The sequence below is a fragment of the Condylura cristata genome, unplaced genomic scaffold, assembly GCF_000260355.1.
Source record: "Condylura cristata isolate star-nosed mole 26May11 unplaced genomic scaffold, ConCri1.0 scaffold00014, whole genome shotgun sequence".
Lineage (NCBI taxonomy): Eukaryota > Metazoa > Chordata > Mammalia > Eulipotyphla > Talpidae > Condylura > Condylura cristata.
This window is the reverse complement of record NW_004567115.1, coordinates 5,198,643-5,218,406: the sequence shown is the minus strand read 5'-3', so window position 1 is coordinate 5,218,406 and position 19,764 is coordinate 5,198,643. Positions and strand designations below refer to the sequence as shown.

The window sequence follows — 19,764 nt, the reverse complement described above, 5'->3', positions numbered from 1 at the left end:
ACAGCCATAAAAGATGAAGTACTACTGAGAATCATTTCACCTTCAAAGCTGCGAGCTTAGCCCTCCTCCTTAGCCCCACCCCCGCCCCCCAGAAGCCGGCCCCCGAAGTCGCCTCTGCGAGCCCGCGCTTACGCTTTCCGGGAGGCGCGCGACGCGCTCGCTCCGCCCCGCCAGCCCCACCCCCTGGCGCCCGGTCCTTCTGGAGAGCCAGCGCGTACCAACTGGGACGTGGGGCGTCCGACACACGCGGACGCCTCGGTCTCTCCACCCTCCTTCACTGTGCTACTTTTCGATCAGAGACACTCCTGCGTCTCCTCCCCTTGCGTGAGTCCCTTCTTCCCTCTCCGCAGCCACCCGCTCACCCCTCAGGCGGACGGCGCTGCAGAGCGAGCAGTGCGCGTGCGCGCGCGCGCGCGCGCGAGCAGACGCGGGCACGCGGCCGTCGGGTCCCCGCGCTCCCTCCCCCTCCGCTCCTCTATAACTTGGCTGGCGAGGAGGAGGCGCCCGCGGAGTCGGAGGGCGGGGAGCTCAGAGGAGGGAGCTCCAGAGTTGTAGAGACTAGTGACTGGGAGAAGTCGCAACCGGCTCCGGTCGGCTCCTTCCCGCTCCCTGTCTCCCTCTCACACACTACTCCGCCTCCCGCCCCAGCCCGCGCCCTCTTCTGCTTCTCGCCCGGGGGCGCCTGCCCGTCGCAGGCAGAGTCTCGGTGCGGCGGGGGCGCCCCGGGGGTGCCCTCGCCCTCCCGGTGAGGGCGGACGGGTGGCGGGCGGGATGTGGCGCCTGGTGCCCCCGAAGCTGGGCCGCCTGTCCCGCTCGCTGAAGCTGGCGGCGCTGGGCAGCCTGTTGGTGCTGATGGTGCTGCACTCGCCGTCGCTGCTGGCCTCCTGGCAGCGGAACGAGCTGGCCGACCGCCGCTTCCTGCAGCTCAATAAGTGCCCGGCGTGCTTCGGCACGAGCTGGTGCCGCCGCTTCCTCAACGGGCAGGTGGTGTTCGAGGCGTGGGGTCGCCTGCGCCTGCTGGACTTCCTCAACGTGAAGAACGTCTACTTCGCGCAGTACGGCGAGCCCCGCGAGGGCGGCCGCCGCCGAGTGGTGCTCAAGCGCCTGGGCTCGCAGCGCGAGCTGGCGCAGCTCGACCAGAGCATCTGCAAGCGGGCCACCGGCCGGCCCCGCTGCGACCTGCTCCAGGCCATGCCCCGCACCGAGTTCGCGCGTCTCAACGGCGACGTGCGGCTGCTCACGCCCGAGGCGGTGGAGGGCTGGTCGGACCTGGTGCACTGCCCTTCGCAGCGCCTGCTCGACCGCCTGGTGCGCCGCTACGCCGAGACCAAGGACTCCGGCAGCTTCCTGCTCCGCAACCTCAAGGACTCGGAGCGCATGCAGCTTCTGCTGACCCTGGCCTTCAACCCCGAGCCGCTGGTGCTACAGGTAGGCGTGGAGTGCGGGCGGGGGGCGTCCTGCCGCAGGGGCCCAGCGGGAACGCGAGTTGGCCGGCCGGAGCGGCGGTGGCTTTGGGTCGCGTTGGGCTGGCGCGGTTGCGAGCGTGGGAAGGGGGCAGCTCTGAGGGGGCCCTGGGCTCCGTGCCGAGTCCCGGGAGGCGACCGGGTTGCTGGAGAGCGGACTCTTACCCTGGACCTGGGAGCATCTAGGATCTGACCGCGGATCCGTCAACGCCAGAGGGAGCCGGTCTCGCAGGCTTCCAAAATGTCTCTCCTGCGAGTTTCCTTGGCCCTGTTCCCGTCTCTCGGCTGTTACCGCCGGGGCTTGCCCTTGCCCCGCTCCGTCTTCGCCGAGCCCCGGGACCTTTCTTCTTCTTCGCTAGTGTTGCTCTTCGCCCCACCGTTACCCCACGTGGCTGGCCTAACTTCAGCACCAGTCTTTGTTTTTAGCTGGCAATCGTTGGCGAAGCTCTTTGCGGACAAGCTGGGGGAGATGAGGTCAGAAACAGGCCCATGGTTTGGGCTGCTGTTATACTTGAACTGTTATGCTTTGGGGGGGGGAGGTGGGATTAGGGAGAGGGGGAAAGAATGCGGCGTTGGATTTGGGTCTGGGGCGACTTAAGCCCAAAATGGGCATTTTCACCCTGGGGCTGTAACCTGCCCTGTTCATCAGATAATTAGGCTGCAGAAAAGAAATGCTAGGCCGGGTTAAGAAACTGGGAGGAAGCTTCTCTCCTGCTTGAGTAATTGGCTCCCTTGACTTAATTTGAAAGCAGTTATTACTCTTAGAAGAGTAGGTTGGAACCTTCTTACTGGTGACAACAAACAGTAAAGAAAACAAAAAAACAAATGTGTACTTTTGGACTAGTTACTGAGAGTCTCCACCTTCCCAGGCTGTGGTGCTGGGTGCTGGGGTAGTGGATGCACCTGGGGGATTGTGATCGCCCTGATATCCTCGGGCCACGTTAACTTGTTCCTTTTCCATACTGCTTTACTGTATTTTAAATACGAGGAGAAATGACTTAAAATTAACCACAAGTAATTTTGGGTACCTCACGCCCTTTCTTATACACTAGCTGACTAGCTGGGAATGTCACAGAGTACTTTTAAAGTTGGTTCAGGCTTTTTTTTTTTTTTTTCCTTTAAAGTGCAAGAATGGGAATGTGTAGTAGTCATTTATATTGCTTGCTTACATTTTAAATTCCCTGCCCCATGTAGCTAAGAGAAACAAACCAACTCCCTTTGGTTAGTTAGCCAGGTAATTCAAACACAAACACCTTTTCTCAAACAAAATTTTCATGTGGGTCTTAGTAAATGTTATAGTGTCCTAGAATACATGCAATGAATGGGTTTTTAAAGTACAGATTGTATATTAGATACTGCTCACTTTTTTTTTAACGTGGAAAACTGCTTAAATTTTCCTAGAAGAAATTATTTGGTAGTTTCAGATGTAATCATCTTTAAAGCTTATCTATATTATGAGCTATATACACCTTTGAATTGAAACTTCTTTTTAAAATTGCCTTTTCCTTTGAGAAATAGAAGTCTTACTGTTTATATTGACAAAGTTGGTCCCCAGAGAAAGCTTTAGCTGAGTAGATAGTCTGTCAAATTCTCTGGGACTCAGAATTTAGTAAGGTGCTGTCTTAATAGTAATACACACATTTCCTGCACTTGAGATAGTCACTGACTATTGAGGAAAAAAAAAATACTAGGTGATGCTGCATATTGATGTATTATTAGAAACAACTAATATTAGATACAATATTTAAAGGATAGTGTGTCCATTTCCTTACAAATGTCTTCATTTCATCTAAATATGAGAAACATTGACACTTGATTTGCAAAGGTAAGTATGCGTTGTCAAGACACTTATTTTGAAGTTAAGTCTTGACATCAATTTAGGGTGTAGGTGATAGGGGTGCTTCTGTTTTGTTTCCTGATTAACTCTTCCTGAAAGTATTTTAATCTTTAGTGATAAACATCACCTTAAGAAAAACTTGTTACTTATAATTTAAATTTAGTGACATATTGCTCAGAGTGGTTGGCTATTTGGATTAGAGAGTAAGAATTTGGTAATCTGTGAGGTAACATATATCAGCGTTCTTGACTGACATTTGTAAATTGCATTTTTAGTTTAGTCAACTCAGTTTTCAGGAATAGTACTAATACTTTGTAGCTAATTACAACAACTGTGTGAAACATAAATTTAGGGTCTTTAGTAATCAGTAATATTGTTCTCCTTATTTATTTTTTAACCTGAAGAGCAATCAAGTAGAACATGATACATTTTTGAAGGAGAACTTGGTAGAACCTCTTTGATATATTAAACTATAGAGTTAAGTAAGAACAATACAATTAAGGTTTGATGGTAGCTTAAAAAAAACTTATATGAAAGGAATCTCAAATTCAGTTAAGTGCACAGATTGCTACTAACATCAAATTATGATGATCATTACTTTTTTGTTTGCTAGATAAACATAGTTTAGTATTTATACAGGTTTCTGTAAAACTTTTTAGCTGATTATAGTTATATTAGGCTTGTTAATTGATAATGGTAGAAAAGCTCAGTCATTTGGTTTTCTTTTTTTTTTGATTCATGTTTTGTTTTGTTTTGTCTTAAATTTAAGGGTGTCTGTGTTTTACAACTAAAAGTGGAACTAGTTTTTTTTTTTTTTTCCAGGAGAGGGAGCTACTTAGTGAATTTTTGGACTGTTGGATTTTTCTAATATTGTCTAAAAGTTAACTACTTAGGGAAAAAGATCTTCTGAATTTAAACTATTCTTAAGGGAAGTTCTAATGTAGTAACTATGCCTCCAAATTAACCACTTCACAATTTCCTTTAATAAGGTACTGCAGAAAGAACTGAAAAACAATTAAGAACTGTATGTAATTACTAACTCATTAAATTTGTCTTTAATAATTTTAATAAACCATAAAATGTAGTTTCTAATGTGCCTTGCAAGGATACTTGAATGACATTGTCTAAGGTATTGACACACACACACACACACACACCTAATATATCAATAGTTTTATAGATTTATAGATTTGTGGTATTTCAAAATACAAAAGTACAACACTCATCCCATTTTTGGATAGTTTTATTAGCTTATGGCAGCTTACTAGCTTTAAGGAAAGTTGTTCTGCCATAAAACTATCTTCTAAAACATTTTTATGTTTTAGATATGTATCAGGCAACTACTCTATTTTACAAATACGTCACAATCCTATTAAAATTTTGTGTTGAGAGACATTGCAGCTATTGTGTAATAGGATTCTTGGTATCCTCAAAAATTGACTTGTTGACGTGTGTGGCAAGATGGAGGTTGTCTTTATTGGTAAAATTTCTGCCACTCTTTGTACTTAACCTGTTCTTGAGTTTATAGACAGTGGGGGTGGGGACTGAGGGGTCGGGAGGAAGTAGAGAGAGGAGACAAAAAAGGAGACAAAGGAGACAGAGAGCAAAAGAAATACTGTCTGGATTTCTTGAAGCCCAGACTGTATCTTTTGAGTTACAGATAGTGAAGATAGTCTTATTTATAGAAAAAAGGAAAACTGTTTGTAGGAGGAAGGAGAAGGATATAGGAATTTGTTTTATTATATGTGTAGTACCTTTTTTACCTTAATTTTTTCAAATCATGCTTTCAATAATACAATAAGAATTTTCATATTTTTACAGTGTGTAACTAATTTTTAAGCTATGGATTTTAAGTTTTTCAATTCTTGTGAATGATATAATAAATGCAGGACATTTTGTATAGTACCTGATATGCATAATAAATACTCATGTCAAGCATGAGTACAGTAAAAGCAACCATATAGTGCATTTTGAAGTTTCTTTGGAGTATGAATCACCTTAAAAAGAGTTAAATGGTTGCGACTATCAACCACAGTTTCAGTTATGCTCTTTAAGTCCTTTCTACATTATAGGTCAAATTTTTAGAGAAGCTTTGAGTGAATATTGTTTTTGTTTTTAAAAATAGTTGCTGTAGAAGAAAAATTAAGATGCATTGTCTAAAATTTAGTTTTGAAGTAAACAAAAGATTATGGCCATTTAGCTAATTGTCTTTCTTTTGATAAGTTGATAACACTTTTATATGGGACTCACTTTAATCTATAAGACTCTTGGCAGTAGAGTCTTTCGTTAAAAATGCCAACATCCTGTGATTCTCAAATTCTTGATTGAAGAATTGTTTGTCTACTTCTTTTATGAGCTAACTTGGGTGGCTTAATCTCTTCTAAAAGGGGTTAGGCTTTTTCTGCTGGGGTATGGGCTGCAGCCAGACAGATAACCCTGATTCAAGCTTATCTTTCACCCAATTTTTATATACTGGAAATAAGATGAAAACAAAACAAAAACCCAGAAAGTTTCTTTAAAGAAAAAAATAATGTAGACAGAGTTAGGCAAAGATCTTGTAGGGCAGTGGTGTTTAGAAAGGATGTTCCAGATTTTGTCTCAGGAGTTCCTTTTCAAGCAACACCTACTTCTCTCTCACTGGCTGCAGCTGTAGTTACTGCATTCCCAGATTTAGGCTGGTTCTGCTGACTAGGTAGTTCTGAGTAGAACATTTTTCACCTACTAAATTTATACACTTAAATCTAGGGTGTTGGTTTTTTTTTAATGTTTTCTGGTTTTTCATTTTTGGGTTCATTTACACTTTTTTACTTGATTAAAAAATATATTAACATAATTCTGTATTCTTAAGGTCTAAAAAGGAGAGATCCTTTTATTTTAGAAACATCCTGGAAACAGAAAATTACCCTAAGAGGGCCCTCCCTGGTGGCACGAGTTAGGATGCAGCACTGGAAGCTAGTGGTGTTGCTTCAGTGCCAGTTCGATCCCCACACAGGGGGTGATCCACATGGCACAGCAGACCTCTCCTGACCTGCCCGCTGCTCTCCTCAGCAGTATACTTCGTAGATCTGCCTGTTCTGCTCCCCACTCTGGTGAATCCTTTCACTGTCCCTACACCTCTGGCTTGTACCCCAGTTCTGTATGAATAAATAAATAAATCTTTAAAAAAAATTCAAAAAAATATTACTCTAAGAAACTACCACTTCCAGATCAGTGGAGCAACATTATTTAACATCCTGGCTTATTTTCTGCCCTTACCTATATATTTTTGATCATTATTAATTTTGAGGTCCTTCAGTACTTTTGCCTCATTTTCAAACTATTTTCCTTCATATTTCTGCTAAAACATGGTTCAGTGCACAATTCCTTATACATATTTTTGGGGAATAGAAAAATTCTACCTTTCAGAGTCTGTCTTCTGTATGTATATGGATGGTCAGTTTCTCCATGCACCATCACACTGGTTTTAATCTGTTTTTATTTCTCATGGTCTCTGGCCTCCTTCCAGTATTGCCATAATTGGCTGCTGGTTTGTCACAGAATGTTGACTTTCTTTTCACTTTTTATTCATTTGTAAATCTGGCATGTTTCCTACATATATGATGAACTTTAGTAGTGTAAAACATCTTAAAACTGTCAATTATGGGTGTAAGATGGAAATAGTTTTTTCATCTCATTCATTTATAGACCCTGAAAGCTTTTTAAAATTAATTTAACTTAAATTATGTAATCAGATATTTTAGGTAATTTGTATGCTTTTTGACTATTGAAAATCGTGTTTTGATAGGAAATCTACCTGTGAAGTAATTGGGGACTTTTTGGATTCATGACCCTGGACTTAGAGTCCAAAGAACTGAATTTCATTTATTCCATTTGCTAAATAGTTGTTATAACATATTTGGGTTGAAAAGATATTTCTAGGCATCCAATAGCTGTCAAAGAGGTAGCCATATAAATGACTGATTATAGTCAACACATTATAATAAGCCCTATTAAAAAATACTTGTTTTCATTGGGTGACTCATTTAGGGAGCAAAATTTAGATATGTTCTTCATGGGAGTGGATAGTATGGAAAATTTCACAAAAACTGGGTTCCAAAGAATGAGTGGGATTTTAGTCAAGAGATAAAAGTGGGAGGCATGAGGAGTGGTAGGAGTAGTATTGAGATAACATCCAGTTCATACTCTGTCCCACCACAAAGATGTTGGGTGGTATTGAGCAAATCACTTTATATTTCAAAGCTTGCGTTTTTTAAATCAAATGGAAATTTATTATTTCTCAAATGGGATTGTTTTAAAGATCAAAGAAGATAGATTGAGATTTTTATTTTTATAATTTATTTATTTATTTATTTTTAACATTTGTGCCCCCCACCCCCACCTCCCGGGTGGCACAGTGGACTGAAGCAGCACAGTACTATGAAGCTATCCACAGCCACTGAAGCCTAAGTTCCATCCCTGGCCAGGAGGTGACCCACATGGCGTGGCAGACCTCTCCTGTCCCGCCTGCTGCTCCCCTCAGCAGTATATTTCAGTAGATCTGCCTGTTCTGCTTCCAAGTCTGCTTCTGGTGAATTCTCTCATTCCCACGCCTCTAGTCTGTACCCCAGTTCTTGTATACATAAATAAATAAATCTTAAATTTTTTTTTGTAAGCCAGTTACTCCATTTTTAGAGTAGCTATGGTAGTTGAAAAATTATTTAGTGTATTATGCTGATGTTGTTTAGAAATACGAATTTCACTCTTATGGCAAATATTCAAATGTTAATTCCCTTTACATATATACATATCATCAGTACCTTTAAAGCTGCTACTTCAAACTGTAGTCTTTTGGGATTGTAATTAAAGGGATAAGTGGGTTAAAGAATTTGTCCCACATTGAAGTACAATGAGTAGAGGGAATACAGTTGGATTTAGATAAGAATTCCATAATATAGAGAGCAAATAATTTTTCTTGTAAATCACTACAGTGTAATAATTCTATTTAATTTACTGTTAAATGGTCATTAAAAAAATAGAGGTGAAGTTTGGCTTATTTCTGGGCATTTGAGGTGCTGGGACAGACTTTTAAAAGATGTATTATTTGAAGTTTGCATGATGTTTTCAGTGTCTTTCTCCTATTTCATTTCTATTGCTTAGTGTTTTTAACCATGAAGTGATCTGGCAAGAGTTGTGTGTGATTGTTTAATAATGCCAGGAACTGATCCTTCACCCCTGGGATAAAGATTAGCAGGGCACAGTTTGTGCCGTTCTGAGGCGTTAAGTGTGGATGACAAACAAAGAACTAGGTTAATTTCAGGTTTTATATATTTTTAAAAATGAGCACATTGGCTAGTTGGTTAGTCAGGTAGTCAGGCAAAGTGACTTTAATTTTTTTTAAAGATTTATTTTTATTTATTTGTACAGAACTGGGGTAAAGGCCAGAGATGTGGAAGGTGAGAGGATTCACCAGAGACAGAATGGGGTGCAGAACAGGCAGATCAAAGTAGTACACTGCTGAGGGGAGCAGCGGGTGGGTCAGGAGAGGTCTGCCTCTCCATGTGGATCTCCAGGGCAGGCAGGGATCGAACTCATACGAAATGGCTTAAGCTTCTTTGTGCTGTGCTTTAACCCGCTGAGCCACCAGGGAGGGCCCAAAGTGACATTTTATTTGAGCTATGAACTCAGAAAAAGTTTGGTGCAGAATGTGCTGCTCCTCTCAGCAGTGTACTACTTTGATCTGCCTGTTCTGCACCCCATTCTGTCTCTGGTGAATCCTCTCACCTTCCCCATCTCTGGCCTGTACCCCAGTTCTGTACAAATAAATAAAAATAAATCTTTAAAAAAATTAAAAAGTCACTTTGCCTGACTACCTGACTAACCCACTAGCCAATGTGCTCATTTTTAAGAGGCAAGAGATGTGTAAAACAAAGGCTCCAACACTGGATAACTATGGAACTAGGAAAAATGGTAGATTTTGTAAGATCCTAGAGGTAGTCTGGGACCAGATCTTTATAATCATGTTTAATGAGTTGAAGATTTTATTTTCAGAAAAATGAAAGACATTAGAAGTGTTTTTCAGCGAGGGCTGGTTTGTAGGACGTAGGAAGGGTGTTGCATTTAATTGCGAGAAAGAACTGGAGGGTTTGGATTACAACGATTACAGTATAGGTTATGAAAAAGGTAGGACCCCAGTATATTTTGGAAAACCAGTGGGCAAGGCTTGCTCATGGTCTTAATGTACGGTAAAGGGGAACTAGTAACTGATGCTTCTCGGATCTTGGTCTAAGCAACTGGTATCTGAGCAACTGCTAGTGACAATTCCTTATGATGAGGAAACCCAGAGAACAAATAGCTATAAGATGGGAGAGCCAAGAGTTTTGTATTGGCTCTATTAAATTTAAGGAAATAACAGGAACACAAATGTACTAAACCCAGGTGCCAGGTTTTTAGCTGATCAAGTTACCTTGCTGCTAGCTAGCTGGTGTCTTGCTATTCTTCTGAAGTACTTTGTTAATTCAGTTTGTGTTTTGAAGGAACTGGAGAAGTTGGCATTCTCTGTTTATCAGATTGCTTAAAAGGTCAGATCTTGACTAAAGAAAGTGTGGTAGCTTTTTAGATTATTGAATCCAAATTATCTTTTTCATGGAAAATTTGTTTTATTGGGTGTAAATGTTTGACTTTGGTATTTGTAGATATTTCAATTTGTGGATCACAGGCTGGTAAAGCAAGGTCAATGGAGACTAGTAAATATATGCATGTTTAAAATTCATGGTAAAGTGATTTGCAGGGGAGGTAGAGGGAGAACTTTTCTTATTCTAAAAGTTGATTTATTTCTATGAAACTTGAGTAGATTTTTTTTTGTTGATGTCTCTTACTGTTGGTTTCCAATTTTAGATACAGCTGTTGGGCATAATATTCAGTGAAATAACACAACCTTGCTATTTTCAAGGCATAACTTAATATTGTTGGAATTATAGGTGGGTGGAAAATGGTATTCAGAAAATTATTTAATGAATAAGTGAAACATATCCTGTGACTTGGGAATCTTGATTATTAAGATTATACAGCATTTGCAATGGATTTTGAGTATTACTTGGCAATAGAAATTAAAAGCTTTAGTTTTAGAGAAATTTTAGTAAAGATTTGGTAACCATTAAATCATCCCAGTAATTTTACTATAGTCTCTCTCCAGACAGTTCACAAAACTGTGAACACATTAGTCTGTCACCAGTACAGTTGACTAATCTCTATGAACAGCTGTTATAACATGCGTTACTACAATGGGGTATTGTTCAAAATTGGACTTTTCAAAATAATTTTGTGATTTAAATTGAATCTCTAAGCATTTCTATGTTTTAGATAACATTTACTTTCTACCAGTGCTCTTGAGTTAAAATTTATGTATGTGCAGAAATATCAGTCCTATAGAAAGCCTATATAAGTTCTAGGTTATTTATAGATTCTTTTAAAGTCTTTTTCTTGACTTAAAAACTTCTTCCTATTGAAAAAAACCTACACCAAACTAGTTTTGTCTCCTACTTTGTATTCATTTTGTCTCTATAGGCAAATGCAGTTATATTTGTTTTAATGAAATGTTGTGAAGTAAGGAATAATTATAAATTATTTTCTTGAGTGAAAGGAATTATGGCCTTTTATTTTATTTTTAAATTGAAGTAATATTAGTTGACATTAGTGTAAACCACAGGTATAGATTTCTGCCTCTTCAGATGTGTTTTTGGTTTGCAAACCTTACTTTTTGGATATGTAAAGAAAAAAGAATGAACACAAGCATTATTAGTTTCATGTCATTCATTGTTAAGTAAATAAACATAAGCCCAGGAGGTACTGGCTCATGTATTTTTACTTCTACATCCCATGACTCCTTTTTTCTTGACTGTTTTGCCTTAGTAGAAAAATGGTTCTACTAACTTGATAGAACAAAGGCTGTTGTTCAGAGGGCATTGTAATTCTGTAAGAACTTGTTATTTTAGAGTCGCAGTATATAACATAAGATATTGGTTATTCTAGTATGTAAGATACTTTTGAATTTAAAGGTTTTGACTTATTTTTTCATAGCATGTAGACCATTTTGAGGAATTTGTGTTTTATTTTGTAAGTCCCATAGTGATCTGTCTATTCCTCACCTCCCTCTCTAGACTCCATTACCTCAAGCCATTTCCTCTTTGTCCATTTTATTGCAGCTGCTTGAGCATTTTATTTCAGTGCTGAGAAGACAATTTCTGGCTCGTAACATGTGCCTGGAATATTCTTACTGTTCTATCCCCAGTCTTATACTACACTCATCCTTTAGATCTCAGCCTTAGTGGCACTTCTTACAGAAGCTGCTCTACCACACAGTCTTAAGATAGGTTCCCTCCTTTTCTTTCTCAGCATATTTTACTTTCCCAGAGTTGTAACAAATGTCTAATTTATTGTTTATATGTGTTTTTTTTTTTTAAAGATTTATTTATTTGTACATACAGAACTGGGGTACAGGCCAGAGGCTCATGGGTGGTGAGAGGTTTCACCAGAGACAGAGTGGGGAACAGAACAGGCAGATCGATGAAGTACACTGCTGAGGGGAGCAGCGGGCTGGTCAGGAGAGGTCTGCGCACCATGTGGTCACCTCCGGGGCAGGCAGGAATCAAACTCATGAGGAAGTGGCATTAGCTTCTCAGTGTTGTGCTTTAACCCGCTGCGCCACCAGGGAGGGCCTGTTTATATGTTTTTATCCTTCTAAATAAGGCTGTAAAACTTCCTGAGAATGGGACTATGTTTTATTCACAACTGTTGGTACTTAGAATTTTATGGTGGAACTATGATAGGTCTAAGGGTTTTAGTTCAAAATTTGTATTATTTTCATTCCACAGTAATGCTCACTGACTTTAACTCCAGCTACTTTAGTCAGTGAAATGTGTTTTAACCTACGTTCCCTTATCTGTAATTCCAAAGTTTAAAAACTTGTAGAAAAATGGAGTGTGTTACATTAAAAATGAAAAATGAGGTCCTCCTTGATGGCGCAGCGGGTTAAAGCACAGCACTGAGAATCTAAAGCCGCTTCCGCATGAGTTCGATTCCCGCCTGTCCCGGAGGTGACCTCATGGTGTGGCAGACCTCTCCTGACCCACCCGCTGCTCCCCTCAGCAATGTACTTCATTGATCTGCCTGTTCTGCTCCCCACTCTGTCTCTGGTGAAGCCTCTCCCCACCCCTGAGCCTCTGGCCTGTACCCCAGTTCTGTATGCATAGATAAATAAATCTTAAAAAAATAAAAAATAGGGCCCTCCCTGGTGGTGCAGCGGGTTAAAGCACTGCACTGAGAATCTAAAGCCACTTCCGCATGAGTTCGATTCCTGCCTGCCCCGGAGGTGACCACATGGCGTGGCAGACCTCTCCTGACACGCCCGCTGCTCCCCTCAGCAGTGTGTTTCCTCTATCTGCCTGTTCTGCTCCCTGCTCTGTCTCTGGTGAATCCTCTCACCCTCCCATCTCTGGCCTGTACTCCAGTTCTGTATAAATAAATAAATAAAATCTTTAAAAAAAAAATAAAATAAAAAATAAAAAATGACATGAGGTAATTTATGTACTTTATTTCACTTAGACTGAATATGCTTACATTATTTTTGCAAGGCAACATGTTTTCTTGTGGGTTGCTGCCTAGACTCTCCTGGAGATGTTGAATAATATGAGTTTGAAGTATATGCATTGCTACCTTTCCAAAAATCTGAAAATTTCTAAAACAGAATATTGGATTGAGAAATGGTATTAGCCTGGCTGCACTTCTTACTAATTGTAAAACTTTATAGGTAAATCACTTAGTGCTGTTAGGTTTATTACACAGGTGTACCCTCTGCCACTAGAATTTGTTTTCTCATCCCCTTAGTGAATCTCATAAACTATCATGGCATTTGGTCTTGATCAATATTATTTGACAGGTTACTCTGGCATACCTAAAATAGAAATACCTGTTTTGCTTACCTATTATAAATGAAATGCAAATTGCAGTGCTTTGTTTATTTGTTTTAAGTTTTTTTATTTTTGATGCTTGTGAATGCTCTTTAAGTTTCTTATAGCATTTTATAGCATTTTTGCCTTTTTAAGCTTTAATATCTAATTTATGTATCCTAATATAAATTAGAAACTGTTAGAGCACAGTAAAAATTTCTGACTTAGTGATTCTCAGTTTTGTTGGAAAGTGTTCATTGTTTATAATACCGTTCAGAAGGAGATCTGAAATTAAGCCTTTTTTTTGTCTTCATATAGTCTTAATCTAATACTTCAGAAAAATTTACATATTATACCTAAAGCATTTAAGCTTGATAAACAGCCCAGAGCAATTAGTTGAAATGCATCTAATCCATTTAGAATTTAAGCCATTTTATTTAAAGGCATTTTTCTTCAAATGTTTTATATGTTTCATTTATAAATAATTCATTAAGAGCCTCACATTTTGTGTCAGATTACTAAATGTAGTTATTGTTCTAAATAATTTGAAAAATTAAAAATATATAAATTAATAACTTAATAAATTACTGAAAATATTTATTTTAAAATAGAAGATGGACTTCAGCAGTCAACTTATTATACTAGCCACTTAGGATTTATGCACTGTGAAAGCTTGGTAGGTAATCAAGAAGTAGGAAATGAAGTTTCTTTCTGCTTGATATTTTTAATAAAGTTCACATTACAATGTTTTAAGTTTTATCTTGCATACTCTGCCTGACCATTGCAATTTAGTTCCAATCCAGAATTGGTTTAAATACCAATTATAAATAATTTGACCTACTATGAAAATTTCCCTTGTACTGTTGTGTGTTCAATAGAAATTAATGAAATTTGACTGTTTTGATTATACAGTGAAAAATTTTCATGAGGAAAAGTGATATAACTTAGTTTATTAAAGTTTTTCTGAAAGATTAGCTAACAAACTATTAATACATTAAAAAAATACAATGCTCTTCTTAAAATGAGGCATATAGCAGGATTTCAGCCAACAGTTCAGAAATCATTGGGTGAATATAAAGCTATTCAGTATGACTTTTTTTCATACATGTTATCCTTTTCTATGAGGGTCTTGGGTAATGAAGTGTGTATTTGACTGTCATTTGCCAGTTGGAAAGGTTCCAAAAACAAAGAGACATTTGTATATGTGCAGATGTTGGCAGGGTTCCCTTTTGTCCTGTTGTCAAAGACCATTTTATTTTACAATGATATGTTTGTATCTGTTCTATAATATGGCAGGTGACTAACAGACCAATAATGTATAGCATTTTTTGTTTTACTTTGTGTATGGCAAAACTGTAATCTTTGCATATTTACTTATTTTTACTGCTTCATATTTTATGTAGGTGACTTTATAAATGGATAGTTTTCATAGTTAAATCTTTTATAAATGATTATTTTATTATCAAAATTATTGTCTAAAATTTCAAGGTTGTGGAGGGTTTTAAGTTGGGAGGAAAAGCTGAAAATAGTATGTGGGTTAGAAACAGTTTTTGCCATTCACATTGGACATGAGCCAGTCTTGTCATTTCTGGTGCTCAAAAGTAATAAATTCTCAGGAACAGAATTAAGAATGTGCCTTCCTGTAATTGTCAATGAATCAGTAGATACTGTCTGGGTTAAAATTGAATCAATAAATTTATTATAGTTAAAGATCCACATCTTAATTAATAATTTATACAGTGTTTTATCACCAACCTGCTGAAATTAAAAAAAAAAAAGTACAGTAATTGTGCATTGATAAACTTGAATAGGAGCACAGATGTATAAACAGGTAATAATGGAATGGAATATAGTGCTGAAAATCTTTTTTTTGTCTTAAAATTGTGTTAATGTAGGAGTGTTACTAGAAATTTGGTGATTGTGTAAAAGCTTAGTGAAAGATTAATAATATATTTCTTCTTTAGGTATCCTACATGAAAAACTTCATCTCTTGCTCTTTTAATGTGTATAGATTTTAATAGCAGAACGTGGCCACATTTATATTCTGTGGTGTTTTGTTACCCCTATAGTGTTGTATAAAGATCATCTCATGATAATTTTTTTTTCCAACTTAAGGAAAGACACTAGACTGAGTTAATATCTTAAGCCACACTCACTCCCTCTCAGTTATGTGTTCTTTCAAGGAGTTGTTTAAAACATTACTTTTCATCCTTAATCTCTGTGCAGGTATGCTTTAACCTTTCCTGTTCTAAAACACCTATCACTTAAAGTTAAAAGTGACTTGATGGTCATGAAAGATTTTTCCTTTGATTTAGGATGATGATTCTCCCAGTAATTATAAAATCTATTGGGAAAATTTATAGATAATAGGAGAATAAATATTGTTGATTCTGAACCTTGAACTGAAAATGCAAATAGGGAAGGGGAAATAAGATAAATTTGGGACAAAAGGTTGAGTGGCCATTGCACTGATAGGCTCTCAGATTGCTCTTTACCACACTTTGGATATAGGTTAAATGATACTTCCCAAGAGTCCTGTGAATTCTACCCTTCTTTTGCTTTTGGATTATTAAATGTTTTCTTAGGATCTATGCCATTTTTCAGTAACTAACGCATACTCTGCTTAGATAAATCTGTCTGCATTGCAGTGTCTAATAAATACTAATAAACTTGGTTGATTGAATTCCCCAAAATTCTTTCTCTAGGAGAAAGAATTCACTACAGGTAAAAGTGAACCAGGCAAAGCTTTGAGACTCATACAAGAGGGAACCAGTGCTGGAAAAGAGAATTAGCCTGTCTCCTGGAAGGGGAATCAGGAGATAATTACAGAGAATGTCCCTGAGGTGTTATTAGAGGAAGAACAGCATTGTACCTTGTTCTGGGCTGTGCCACTCCCAGACAAGAATGAGATGGGTTATTTTCAAACCTCGCATGTCTTTTCCCTCTAGGATCTAATGGTTTTTGTCTAACTTGGCACCTTTGGTCAACAAGATGGTCCAAATTGTTTGAAAAGATACTGGGAAGGGATTCTCTAGTTAATGATTTGTTATGTCTGTTGAAACAGGTAGTTGAGCCACTTAACCTAGCTCAGCCTTCGTTTAGTTCCCTTGTCCAAATTCTAACACTACTGGCTTTGAAGTTTTTTTTGTTGAGTGTGTTCCAACTGCATTTTCACAAGTCAAAAAAAGAAAAAAAATGTAAATACTTATATATTTGGTAATAGAGAAGATGACTTGCTGATCAATTTGGTTCTGAGATTTTGGTGATACTAATTCCATTTTAGTTCTATTTATTGTATTTTTAACACATTTTATAAATATTTTTATCAGGTAATATTTTACAACATTGTTAACAGAGTGTGTGTGTGTGTACACACACATGTATATACACACATGTGTGTATACATACACACATGTGTATATATACACACATGTGTGTATACATACACACATGTGTGTATATATACACACATGTGTGTATACACACATATATACACACATATATATGTATATATATTTCACTTTTTTGATGTATGTTACCACATCACACCTATCGCCAGCTATTTCAGTTTTATGATATGAAGTTCTCTGAGTTAACTTTTTTCCCCAGACCCATTTATCTATTGAATATAATGAGAAAATTTAGTCCCCTGTCTAGTAGCAATCCACTGAGAGAATCTATGAGTAAGCCTAGGGTATCTTCATTGGAATCTCTTATAATATTAAGATAATTCTTTCATAGAGTTTTCCATCTGATGAAGGTTGGCCATTTGCAAAATATCTTGGCGCTTGTGGAAGAATGGTGGCTGTAAATTATGTTGGAGAAGAGCTGTGGAGTTACTTTAATGCACCATGGGAAAAGCGAGTTGACCTTGCTTGGCAATTAATGGAAATAGCAGAACAGCTTACAAACAATGACTTTGAATTTGCACTCTACCTCCTGGATGTCAGCTTTGACAATTTCGCAGTTGGGCCTAGAGATGGGAAGGTAATCATTGTGGATGCTGAAAATGTTTTGGTTGCTGACAAAAGGTTAATTAGACAGAGTAAGTATATAATTTTAGACTTCTTTTTTGGTTCATTTTTATATGTCAAATAATGTCTACATTTATATGAAACAAACCTTTAATTTTCTCCTTACATGGCAACCTTGCATCTTAATTTGCTTTATTTGGCAAGTATCAGTAAACAAATACTACTTGATTACTAAAGTGGTAGAGAGGTTTGTTTTCATAAGCCTTTCTACTGTTGGAAACTGCTGTTGTGTTCTCTTCATTAGCATTTCCTACAATAAAATGCTTATTTACTTATTTTCTAATGTCTACTCCATATCTACTGTCTATTTTGTGTACTCATACATACCCTTAACCTCCCATAGAGTAGACATTCCAGTGATTATTTACTCAATAGTTTTTTGGTTTTTCTTTTGATTCTCTCCTATCAACCTCTTAAGATTTAAGTTTGTCCCCTCAGTTTTTTTTTTTTTCTTTGCCTTCAGCATGCTTTTCTAGTACAATTAGCAGTTCTTTTTTGCTCCCATTAAGCATGTGTATACTGATGAATTCAAAATATATGTAAGGTACCTCAAAATCATCAATTATAAGTCTACTTGTAGTTATATACATGACATGACCACTTAATAGCTACCTTATACTCTATTTGTATATATATTGATACTATTTTGTTAATATCTACCTTATCTTTAAACTTAACTCATACATTCACCTGTTAATTTTTGTCTCTAGTTTATCTACATCCTCTCCATATGCCTGTGATAGGAAGTTTTCCTTTAATCTCAACCCCTTGGTGGTAGGTTTTTCTGTCTGGTATTGGTGGACTGCTGGTGAATGAAACATTCATAATACAATTTTAGTAAACAAACACTATGTTAATTAGTAACATTATATTTTTAGAAATAATAAAAACTCTTTTAAGATGTACTTTTCTCTTTTTTCCTTTAACAGATAAACCTGAAAATTGGGATGTATGGTATGAAAGCAAATTTGATGACTGTGATAAAGAGGCTTGCTTGTCATTTTCAAAAGAAATTCTTTGTGCTCGTGCCACTGTGGACCACAATTACTATGCTGTTTGTCAGAACCTCTTATCCAGGCATGCCACCTGGCGTGGCACTTCTGGAGGACTCCTTCACGACCCACCAAGTGAAATTGCCAAAGATGGCCGACTAGAGGCCTTGCTGGATGAGTGTGCCAACCCAAAGAAGCGCTATGGCAGATTCCAGGCTGCAAAGGAACTGCGTGAATATCTAGCACAATTAAGTAACAACGTGAGGTAGTCTATGATGAACTTTTCTCTTCTCTATTTAAGGTAGCACTGGCTAAAACTATACCACCAAAAGCTATCTGGAAAAATGAAATTTAGAAGCATTACATTAGGAGGATGATAAACTTGCACTGATAGATTATATGTTAATATCCATCCAATATAAGTAAGAAGTTACTTCAAAAATCACAGAATGCTTCTACAAATAAGTTTATTCTGACACTTTGGAGACTTAAGCTGTCATTGACTGCTTTGCACCCCTTGAATGCGTGGGTGGATTAATTAATATTGTTAAGCTATTGGAAATGAATCTGATAGTTACATCAGCTTGTGTATCAAAGGGTACTTGGTACTTGACATAGTTTGCATTACTATCATGATTTTGTGAATCTCTTGCATTTTATTTTGAATGACAATTTAGATTGGCCTGTTTTATAGGCCACTTTTTTCTTCTGATGTGTAGGGTTTTTCTCCCCCACTTGTTATGTTTTCTGTTAATTTTTACATTCAGGTTATTATAGGTATTTGCTTAAATTTTGACTAGTTTTCATTCAATGCCATGTGGTACACATTTACTGTTTAGGGCAGTATTCCCAATTTATTGTCATTTTTTTCAGAAAGCTAAATAGTTGATTATGTAAATACTTTTCTCCCTACCTTCTGTGGTTTCACCATTGCATGAGCTCATTTAAGGTTATTTAACAGTTATATCCCCTTATGCCAATAATATAAGTGTATACTAAACAGGAAGTTTGGCATATGTTGAAAGAAGTGATATCGTTTCTAAACGGTTTTAAGAAGACTGTATTAGCAATCTAAACCTTGATCTTAATTTTGGTTGAGAAAAAATATATAGCTCAGTATTTTTTAAATGCTAACTAGTCCAAGGTAGTAATGCATATGCCAAAGAATGTTAAATTTTAAAATTGATCACTGACCTTTTCTTAGGATCCCACTTCTACTTCTTTAACTGTCATTACTAAATTCAGATCTCCTTGGCTTTTTTTTTTTTTTTTTTTGACATTGGTAAGTTAAGCTACTGCTTTCAAACATACATAATTTAAAGATATCTACCTTTACTCACTGGTAGTTTTGCAGAAATTAACATGGTAGTTATCATTTAAATTTAACAAGCATCTTAGTAAAATACTGATGGACAGTAATTTTCACTGTAAAACAGTTTAAGCCAGTCTGTTCACTTTGGCATTACATTACCCAATTATTAAACATCAAAATGTCAAATCTAAGTACGTGGATAA

General features: G+C 37.9%; 1 protein-coding gene across 1 annotated transcript; it reads left to right on the top strand.

The window, feature by feature from the left end:
* The first annotated feature begins 238 nt into the window (after nucleotides 1-238).
* On the top strand, nucleotides 239-19,518 carry LOC101622571 (chromosome unknown open reading frame, human C3orf58). The gene is made up of 3 exons (XM_004682128.2): nucleotides 239-1,428; nucleotides 16,965-17,268; nucleotides 18,187-19,518. Exons 1-3 carry the CDS (start codon nucleotides 772-774, stop codon nucleotides 18,516-18,518), a joined length of 1,293 nt encoding a protein of 430 aa, XP_004682185.1. The 5' UTR covers nucleotides 239-771; the 3' UTR covers nucleotides 18,519-19,518.
* Nucleotides 19,519-19,764: the final 246 nt, after the last annotated feature.